This window comes from Mycteria americana, chromosome 2 (genome assembly GCF_035582795.1).
Source record: "Mycteria americana isolate JAX WOST 10 ecotype Jacksonville Zoo and Gardens chromosome 2, USCA_MyAme_1.0, whole genome shotgun sequence".
Classification (NCBI taxonomy): Eukaryota; Metazoa; Chordata; class Aves; order Ciconiiformes; family Ciconiidae; genus Mycteria; species Mycteria americana.
The window spans coordinates 141,702,007-141,712,755 of NC_134366.1; the positions used below are offsets into that span (position 1 = coordinate 141,702,007).

Consider the following 10,749-nt stretch of genomic DNA (forward strand, 5'->3'; position numbering starts at 1 on the left):
TGTGCTTTATTCTCTGGGGCAAGGATGGGTCTCTATACTTTGCTAGGCCAACACGTGGCATACCAAGTGCCTCTCTTGATTTCTGGTGAAAAAAACCATTAATACTATGTGCTATTCTCTTCTACTTGTGTAAAAGACACTTAACTTTCTTTAACTAGGTGAAAGTCCGGTGGATGAGAAAAGTACCCCTGGGATCGATGAATCAAAAACTGGAATGGAAATTAAGACCGAGGAACAGAAGCCACCTAAGGAATCTACTGAAACGCCAGATTGGAATAAGAGCAGCAGTAAAGATATAAAGACCACTGACTCCATGACAGATCAGCTAAATGAACAGCAGAAGAAGCAACAGCTCTCTGTTTCTGACCGCCATGTCTATAAGTACCGTTGTAACCATTGTAGCTTGGCTTTTAAGACTATGCAGAAGCTTCAGATACATTCCCAGTATCATGCTATTCGGGCAGCTACCATGTGTAGCCTTTGCCAACGTAGCTTCCGTACATTCCAGGCTTTAAAAAAACACTTGGAAGCAGGCCACCCTGAACTCAATGAAGCTGAACTTCAGCAGCTGTGTGCATCTTTACCTGTCAATGGTGAACTCTGGGCAGAAAGTGAAAGTATGGCACAAGATGATCATGCACTAGAACAGGAAATAGAAAGAGATTATGAGATGGACCAGGAAGGTAAAGCAAGTCCTGTAGGAAGCGATAGTAGCTCTATTCCAGATGATACGGGCTCAGAACCAAAGCGGACCTTACCTTTTAGAAAAGGGCCAAATTTTACTATGGAAAAATTTCTAGATCCATCTCGCCCGTATAAGTGTACAGTGTGTAAAGAGTCTTTCACCCAAAAGAACATTCTCTTGGTCCACTATAATTCAGTGTCCCATCTACATAAACTCAAAAAGGTTTTGCAGGAAGCATCAAGTCCTGTCCCTCAAGAAACCAACAGCAGCACTGACAACAAACCCTACAAATGCAGCATTTGTAATGTTGCTTATAGCCAAAGTTCTACATTGGAAATCCATATGAGATCTGTGCTTCATCAGACAAAGGCAAGGGCTGCAAAATTAGAACCAAGTGGTAATATAAGTAGTGGAAATAGTGTAGCAGGGAACGTTAATAGCCCCAGCCAAGGAATGCTAGAATCTATGAGCTTACCAGCAGTTAACAGCAAAGAAACACATTTAGATGCCAAAGAATTAAATAAAAAGCAAGCTTCTGAATTAATTTCTGCTCAGCCTACACATCACCCACCCCAGTCACCAGCACAACTTCAAATGCAACTACAGCACGAACTGCAACAGCAAGCTGCGTTCTTTCAACCCCAGTTTCTAAACCCAGCTTTTTTGCCTCACTTTCCAATGACACCAGAAGCACTGCTGCAATTTCAACAGCCTCAGTTCCTTTTCCCATTCTATATACCTGGGACAGAATTTAGCTTAAGCCCAGATCTGGGTTTGCCTGGTTCTGCCACATTTGGTATGCCTGGAATGGCTGGTATGACAGGATCACTGCTAGAAGATTTGAAGCAGCAGATACAAACTCAGCACCACGTTGGCCAAACCCAGCTACAGATACTGCAGCAACAAGCACAACAGTATCAATCCACCCAGCCCCAACTTCAGTCCCAAAAACAGCAGCAGCCAAGTAGCAAGCTGATGAAAGCAGAACAAAATACCTTAGTAAGTACAGACTGCCAGCTGATAAAGGATATGCCATCATATAAGGAGTCAGAAGAAATTTCTGAGAAACAAGAGAAGCCAAAGCAAGAATTTACTAATGAGAATGAAGGACTAAAAGAAAACAAAGATATGAAGAAGCCAAAATCCTCAGAACCAGCCATCCCACCACCCAGAATAGCTTCTGGAGCAAGGGGGAATGCAGCCAAGGCTTTGTTGGAGAACTTTGGGTTTGAGTTAGTTATCCAATACAATGAGAACAGACAAAAAGTGCAGAAAAAAAGCAAGACAGGTGAAGGTGAAAACACAGACAAACTGGAATGTGGAACCTGCAGTAAGCTCTTTTCCAACATTCTTATTCTGAAGAGTCATCAAGAACATGTGCATGGACAGTTTTTTCCATATGGAGCATTAGAAAAGTTTGCCCGACAGTACAGGGAGGCGTATGACAAGCTTTATCCAATTTCCCCATCTTCTCCAGAAACACCACCGCCTCCGCCACCACCTCCTCCACCACCACCACCACCTCCTCCTCCAACTCCTTCTCAGCCATCTGCAGCTGGGGCTGGAAAAATTCAAAACACAACTCCCACTCCTTTGCAAGCTCCACCACCCACGCCACCACCGCCGCCTCCTCCACCACCACCACCTCCTCCTCCACCACCGCCACCATCAGCCCCACCTCAAGTCCAGCTTCCTGTTTCACTTGATCTCCCACTTTTCCCTCCAATTATGATGCAGCCAGTGCAGCATCCTGCATTGCCTCCTCAGCTTGCCCTCCAGTTGCCACCAATGGATACTTTATCTGCAGATCTTACCCAGCTTTGTCAGCAGCAGCTGGGATTAGATCCCAATTTCCTGCGGCACTCTCAGTTCAAGCGTCCACGTACAAGAATCACAGATGACCAGTTAAAAATCTTGCGGGCTTATTTTGATATTAACAATTCTCCAAGTGAAGAGCAGATCCAAGAAATGGCTGAGAAATCTGGTCTTTCACAGAAAGTTATCAAGCACTGGTTTCGTAATACTCTGTTTAAAGAACGACAGAGAAATAAAGATTCTCCATATAACTTCAGCAACCCTCCCATAACAGTATTGGAAGATATCAGAATAGATCCTCAACCTTCAGCTGTAGAACCCTACAAGTCTGATGCATCTTTCAGCAAGAGATCATCTAGGACTCGGTTTACTGACTACCAGCTTCGTGTCCTCCAAGACTTCTTTGACACAAATGCTTATCCAAAGGATGATGAAATTGAACAACTTTCAACTGTACTTAACCTACCTACTCGAGTTATTGTCGTATGGTTCCAAAATGCACGACAAAAAGCTCGCAAAAGTTATGAAAATCAAGCTGAAACTAAAGACAATGAGAAAAGGGAACTGACAAACGAGCGTTACATTCGAACTAGTAACATGCAATATCAGTGCAAAAAGTGCAGTGTGGTTTTTCCCAGGATCTTTGATTTGATTACGCACCAGAAAAAGCAGTGTTATAAAGATGAAGATGACGATGCTCAAGATGAAAGCCAAACTGAAGATTCTATGGATGCCTCCGATCAAACAGTGTATAAGAACTGCACAGTTTCTGGCCAAAACGACTCATCAAAAAGCCTGGCAGTCACAGCAGCAAGCTCTGGCTCTGGTTCTAGTACTCCTTTGATTCCATCGCCCAAACCAGAACCTGAGAAGGCTTCTCCTAAACCAGAGTCTACAGAAAAAACAAAACAAAATGAAACCATCTCTAAGCAAACCGATACAACTTCCCAAAGCACCAAACCAGTACAGTCTGGTACCAGTACAGTAACCTCTTCTGACCCTCAGCCCTCAGCTTCTCAACCACAGCAACAAAAACAATCACAGATAGTAGGAAGACCTCCTTCTGCATCACAGTCCACACCTGTTCCTTCCAGTCCTTTACCAATTTCAATGACTTCTCTACAGAACAGTCTACCTCCTCAGTTATTACAGTACCAATGCGATCAGTGTACAGTTGCCTTTCCAACTCTAGAACTTTGGCAAGAGCACCAGCACATGCATTTCCTAGCAGCCCAAAACCAATTTCTTCACTCACAGTTTTTAGAAAGACCGATGGATATGCCCTATATGATATTTGACCCCAATAATCCTTTGATGACTGGACAGTTACTTAATAGTTCTCTTGCTCAGATGCCGCCACAAACTGGCTCATCACATACGGCACACCCTGCTACAGTTTCTGGTTCCCTGAAACGAAAACTAGATGATAAAGAAGACAATAACTGTAGTGAGAAAGAGGGAGGAAACAGTGGAGAAGATCAACATCGTGATAAGCGTTTAAGAACTACAATTACTCCAGAGCAGCTGGAAATACTCTATGAAAAGTACCTACTAGATTCCAACCCCACCAGAAAGATGCTAGATCACATTGCACGTGAAGTGGGACTGAAAAAGAGAGTTGTACAAGTCTGGTTTCAGAACACAAGAGCCCGAGAAAGGAAGGGACAATTCCGTGCAGTTGGTCCAGCCCAGTCCCATAAAAGGTGTCCTTTTTGTCGAGCTCTGTTTAAAGCAAAGTCAGCTTTAGAAAGTCACATTCGCTCTCGACATTGGAATGAAGGGAAACAGGCCGGTTATAGTTTGCCTCCAAGTCCTTTGATATCAACTGAAGATGGAGGAGAAAGTCCACAAAAGTACATATTTTTTGATTACCCATCACTGTCATTAGCAAAAACTGAATTATCAAGTGAAAATGAATTAGCCTCCACTGTATCAACCCCTGTTAGCAAAACTGCAGAAATGTCCCCGAAGAACCTCTTAAGTCCTTCTTCTTTTAAAGCAGAGTCTGGTGAGGATATAGAAAATTTGAATGCCCCTCCTGCTGACTCTGGATATGATCAAAACAAGACTGACTTTGATGAGACTTCATCAATTAATACAGCAATTAGTGATGCCACAACAGGGGATGAGGGGAACAATGAAATGGAAAGCACGACTGGCAGTTCAGGGGATGCAAAACCTGCATCCCCTCCCAAAGAACCAAAACCACTTGTGAACGACACGCTACCAAAAGCTGCAACTACACCTACAAATGAGAATACCGATGATAAATTTCTCTTTTCCCTAACAAGCCCCTCAATACATTTCAGTGAAAAAGATGGTGATCATGACCAAAGTTACTACATTACTGATGACCCTGATGATAATGCTGACCGCAGTGAAACTTCAAGCATAGCTGATCCAAGTTCACCTAACCCATTTGGAGCCAGCAATCCCTTTAAATCCAAAAACAGTGATCGGCCAGGCCACAAACGTTTCCGAACACAAATGAGTAACCTTCAGCTTAAAGTTCTCAAGGCTTGCTTTAGTGACTACCGGACTCCAACAATGCAGGAATGCGAAATGCTAGGGAATGAGATTGGCCTGCCCAAACGTGTGGTCCAGGTCTGGTTTCAGAATGCCCGGGCTAAAGAAAAGAAATTCAAAATTAACATAGGGAAGCCATTCATGATAAATCAGACTGGACCTGATGGGACAAAGCCAGAATGTTCTCTATGCGGCGTGAAATATTCTGCACGTTTGTCCATAAGAGATCATATCTTTTCCAAACAACATATTACAAAAGTGAGAGAAACTGTGGGAAGTCAGCTAGATCGGGAGAAAGATTATTTAGCTCCTACAACGGTTAGACAGCTGATGGCACAGCAAGAATTGGATCGCATAAAGAAGGCTACTGATGTGCTAGGATTAACAGTACAGCAGCCAGGCATGATGGACAGCGGTTCTCTTCATGGTATCAGTTTGCCAGCAGCTTATCCAGGACTCCCTGGCCTTCCTCCTGTTCTTCTGCCTGGAATGAATGGTCCATCCTCCCTACCCGGATTTCCACAAAGTTCAAACAGTAAGTCTATAAGGGGATGATTTTCTCATTTTATTAATTTGATCGTCTTGCATAGTCACCATCCCCTTCTAAAACACAGCATATTATGCATTCATATCATGCTTGTGAGACTGGTGTGAGTAGCTAAAAAGTAATACTATGAGGTGTACTCAGTGCAATTCTCAATTGTTGCTGTAGTCTGGATGATATCTCTGATTTTGCAAAAAAAAAAAAAAAAAAAAATTGAAATCTAATTGACAGAAATGGTTTTAGTACATATTAGGCTTCTGTAACAAAAGCAATATAGCAATAGCCTTGTTATACTTTTTTTTTTCTGTTTTGAATGATACTCCTTTAAGCAAAACTTGGGTTAGAATTTTATAAGTAAATTTTTTGTATGCAAATATTTATAGTAGCATCTCATGAAGCACAAAATAGTAATTCCCACATTATTGGTTCATCAGGCATTTGGTCCACCCTTTAGACCAGTCTAACCTGTTGTTTAATTCAAAATAAATATTTAAAATAAAATGCTGCCCAAGACCCTCCATTGTATTTCTAATGATTGCCTGCTAAGATAAGAAGGTTTTTGTTGAAGGTGATTTGCAATGACAGTTTCACTGCAATCCAAATTCCAGGAGCTGCTGAATATCTCCTACCCCTAGTTTGTAAAGTCATTGCAGACATGTACCACTTCATTTGGGCTTGCACTTTTAACTGAACATGAAACTCTGTTTTACTGACTGTTTTGACTCTGTTTTGACTCTGTTGCTCACATTGGAAAGCACTTCCTCTTGCAATAAGTTTCACTGAAGTTAGAGAATCAAGTTTTCTGCAGAATGATTTGTTTATTCCTCAAAGAATGAACCTAATTTGTTTTCTTGTGTTAGGCTCCACTTTTGCAGTCAGAGTTCATTGTGAGTGCAGCCTTGCAGATTGAAGCTCTCCTATTCATCTTCTAACTTTGCACATTCATATCAAATATGTGCACAGCAGAGTTAGGGAGCTGGTTAAGACCCCTCACCTCATTTTATCCAGTAATTCCACTTGCTGTTGATCTCTAAACTTTGATTTAGAAAGCAACTCACTTTGGCAAGTAAGGTAGGGGCTTAATCACCAGTGTTGTCAGACATACTAAGACTGTAGCAATGTCTTCTCTGCTACCCAGTTCTGCTTTGATTGATGATGATCATGTTATTGTTTCCCTAAGTGGTGGTCAAAGCATCTTGTTTTTCTCTTCATTGGATCAGAATGGCTTTCCTTCCACAATGGAGTCTCTGGCTGAATGCCCTCTGGCTTTTGTCAAACAGTTATTGGCACAGAGAGTGCATATAAAGGAAATATAAAGTTGCTGTATTTCCTTCTTAATGGCATATAGTGTCCAGGTCCAAAAATGGCTGGTAGTTGTTCATTAAAATTATAGATATGGTTTCTCCATATAACTTTGCTAAATAGCTTTGGTTAGGTTGACCTTAAGGTAAAATGGGCTCCAGAAAACTGAGGCTTTGTCTACACTACTAAACGAAATTTACTTGGGAAGATATTATAACATTGTTTCACTCTTAAAAAAAGAAAGTCTCCATGCAGAGTGAGTCTTGGGAATGGTCGTGGACCCATGATAACCTCTCAGCTGTGCTCAGGAGTTGTTAGGAGAATGCTAGTTGGCCCAGGCCAAAACAGTGCCAATGACCATTCTTACTGTTTAACTTTACAGATGGTTTAGTTTCAGTCTTTGGGAATGTTCCCTCGTACTGTTTAACTTGCTAGTATCAATGTAGCCTCAGAGCCTGTAAATTGTCCTGTTAATAATACAAAAGGTATTATTACAGGCCAACTGGTCCATAATAATTCAATTTGCAGATTTTCTAATTTCCACCAAATATCTCTTCCATGAGATAAATTTAAATCATTAGTACCATAGCATGCACAGTGCACTGCCAATTGAGATGGATTTTTACCCTCTTTCATCTTGCATCTTCTTAGGGTTAATTAGCCCATTGTGGGCAAAGCCCACTGCGTAATCTAGCTAGTAGAATCTCGTTGTTAACTTTTTCTCCTGCCATATGCTAAATAGCCCCTACGTCCCGCTTTTGTTGCCTGGCAAATACTTGCATGCATAAATCTCCATTCCCTAATGATACATAATGGAGCAGTCATAGTGAATGGAAAAAAATAGATTATGTTAATCATTAATAATAGAAAAACAGTAATATACTCAGATGTTCTTCAGTACGTGCTCAACACTAGTATTTTCTGCACCTAATTAACCCATTTCTGTTGTCTTCTCTACCCTGCTTTGGCTAACAGTTCACATTCATATTTGATGCTAAGAATTGTTTAAGAAGTATCTTTTTGGAAGCAGGCTTCCAAGCAAACTTTTCTTTGGCTACAGTTCTAGCAGTGCGTATAGTCTCAGCCAGCAGGACAATGATTCTGCATGATTCTTTGCGTGAAGGATTTTCTGAAGCTAACTGCCTGATGACTCACTACCTTATACTTCAAGTCTACTTCTTGTGAATTCCACTGCAAGTGTATAATTTCTTCTCTTTTGGACCCACTCCCGAAAATGCACTTCAGAAGAAGTCTCACTGGGTTCCCTTATATTAAAATATTTACCTGTTTTCACTGAGGCTTACAGGGTTGGTAACTGTATTTCCTGTGGCAAAGCCCATCCATTCTGTCCTACGTGTTTGTTTAAAGGAAATGTCAACATTAGTAAGAGCCTAACTTTTAAAGAATATGTTTGCTGTTTGCTAAGACAGGGAACTGGTGAAACTATAATAGTAAACATCACATTTAAAATTCTCTTTTGTGTTTGTCTTTACTCATGCTAGACAGAGAAATTAGCCTGATTAATTTCACTGGTTAATACAAGTTTATGAGTGATTTCACTTTCATGTTCTTGCATCCAGTATTGTTTATGGGTTTCCAAAAAGTTAGAAAACCCAGCTAAATTTTGCAAAATACTATTCTTTTTTAAATGCAGTATTTGCTTTTACAAAAGGTTTGAAATGGAACACTTGAAAATAATGCTAAATCATAAAAGATGGAAATATTCAAACTAAAGTTCATTTTGTCTTTTTTACGTAATGCTCAAACTGGACTTTTATTTACAAAGATTATTAGATTTGTCAAAATAAGACAGCTTCATTTCTGAATGAAAGGATCCATTAACTTTAAATTCAGTTATTTTCTTCTAAAACAAGTGGTTTTTAATGTCAGAATTATTGTGTGGTTCTAGGATGACATGTCGAAGAATCCTCTCACCTGTGGCATACATTTCTCTAAATAATGTAATTATACCATCTTGTGGGCATCAAATGCTGAGCAAGGTCTCAAAATTACTGCTATGTTTGCTCAGCATAATTCCTAATATGGAGTTATTTGGTGGAATTCTAATTCATACAGAATTTTAGTTCCGGCTCGTCTTTGTTCTTCAAGCCCCTTCTTATTTTCTAGGTGACTGTAGATAGAAGAGTTCACCTGCTGTTTTCAGCTGTTCTTAAAATTCACATTCTCTTTTCTTCTTAGCTTTGTGTTTTTGCCTATGATCCCTTGCAGAAAACTAGTGCTTCATCTTGCTTCTAGCTATTAATACTGGTTCTATGAACCTTTTAATGTCATCATCATTACCATAGGTTCTTTGCACATCACTTAAGCCTGGGCTGCCTTGAAGATTCTCAGCAGCTTTTTCCAAGAATGCATACATCACTGGGTAATATGTACTTAGTGGTTTTCGAAATCTCATCAAGAGAGAAATTTGATTCAGCAGCAATTACTTTCCTTATTATTAGGGCACTAAATTCTCTTCTCTGTTTGCTTTTGGCCCATTGGTAGCAGTTTCATTTTTATATTTTTAGCCCTCTGATTCCTCCAAGAGAAAGAGAAGTCTCTCCTCTTTGATAGTCACTTAAAAGAGTTAGCAGGATTAGAATGTTTCTTCATGATTAGTGTATTTTCTATTCTACAACTCTCATGTCTGGAAATTGGGCATTAGTTTCATCAAGTTTTCTTCATTTAGTTTTGGAAACCCTCAGTTCCACATTTAACTTCCAATAAACCAGGTGGATTTCACTATTCTATTGCAGCCTGTCTGGATATTTAACTGAATTCTGTGCATTTCAACTAAATTTGAAAGAATATCTGGAAAATAGAATAGATCTTGGCTGCTCTGGGCATCATCAGTGTGAGCAGACTGAAGACAACATGATGTGTAAGGGTTGAAGAGGTTAAGAATAGAAAGAAATAGGAAAAATCCTAAGTAGCTGACAAGCCCAAGTAACCATGACAAAGCTGGGGCAGCAGTTCACACTAATTGCATCATTCATGCATTTTCCATCTACAATATTTATCATTTAATATATTTTCAGCAGACTCCACACACAATTGCCTGTTACTTCCTGTTGAAAGCATAGGGGCAAGCAATAGCATCTTCGATGTTATTGTGCAGTAACTGTGGCAATTACCCACTTTTTAATTATAACTGTTGTGACTTGTTTCACTGTACTATCTAATCCGTGCTCACAATGCATTTTAACTCCTTAGTGTTCCCCTACCATTAAACAGGAGTAATGACACGGTGACAAACATTAAATGGCCTCTTTGTTAAATCTGATAATTATTCTGTTTGAATCCTAATTGCTTTATTCCTAAGTAATGCTAAGCACCTGGATATTGATGATTTAAACGTCATTCTTGTTCACTCCATTAGTGCTTCCTAGTAGCTAATACCCATCTACCCTCCATTACAGAGCCTGCATTTATTGTTCTCTTGCCCGTGTGCTAGTAGGCTGTTCCCAACATTGCTTCCCTTTTACAGTTCTGTGTGCATCACACACTTTGTATGCTCTTTCCTCTAGCAAACTTACTTGCCTGAAAAAATGACAATGGGTGTAATGTACAGCCTCTTACAGTTAGTTGCCTTTTCTACCCTGTGCCATCATTTAATTTTCTGACCAACTATACATCTCACAGATGTTGCTTTTTAATAAACTGTTACCAGCCACTGCACTATATCTGGTACTTGAAACAGAGAAAAGATTTCTTCCATTAAGTTATGAGGCATACTTCTTGTGTGTATGCACCCTCCAGACAGAACCAGTCCATCCTTAAGTTGCCTTCTCTAATGAGGTGGAGGACATCATGCCTGCATGCTTCAAGTAAACCGAGAACAGCAGCATTCCTGTGTCAAAGTACTTTAGTGCTATTA

At 40.2% G+C, this 10,749-nt stretch overlaps 1 protein-coding gene across 2 annotated transcripts in view; it reads left to right on the forward strand.

Moving 5' to 3' along the window:
* The window catches only part of ZFHX4 (zinc finger homeobox 4), a 151,896-nt gene that overhangs the window by 136,157 nt on the left and 4,990 nt on the right, over positions 1-10,749 (forward strand). For both annotated transcript variants that reach the window (XM_075494839.1, XM_075494840.1), the window contains exon 9: positions 159-5,561. In XM_075494839.1, the coding sequence (XP_075350954.1) occupies positions 159-5,561 (5,403 nt within the window). The remainder of the gene's footprint in view (positions 1-158; positions 5,562-10,749) is intronic.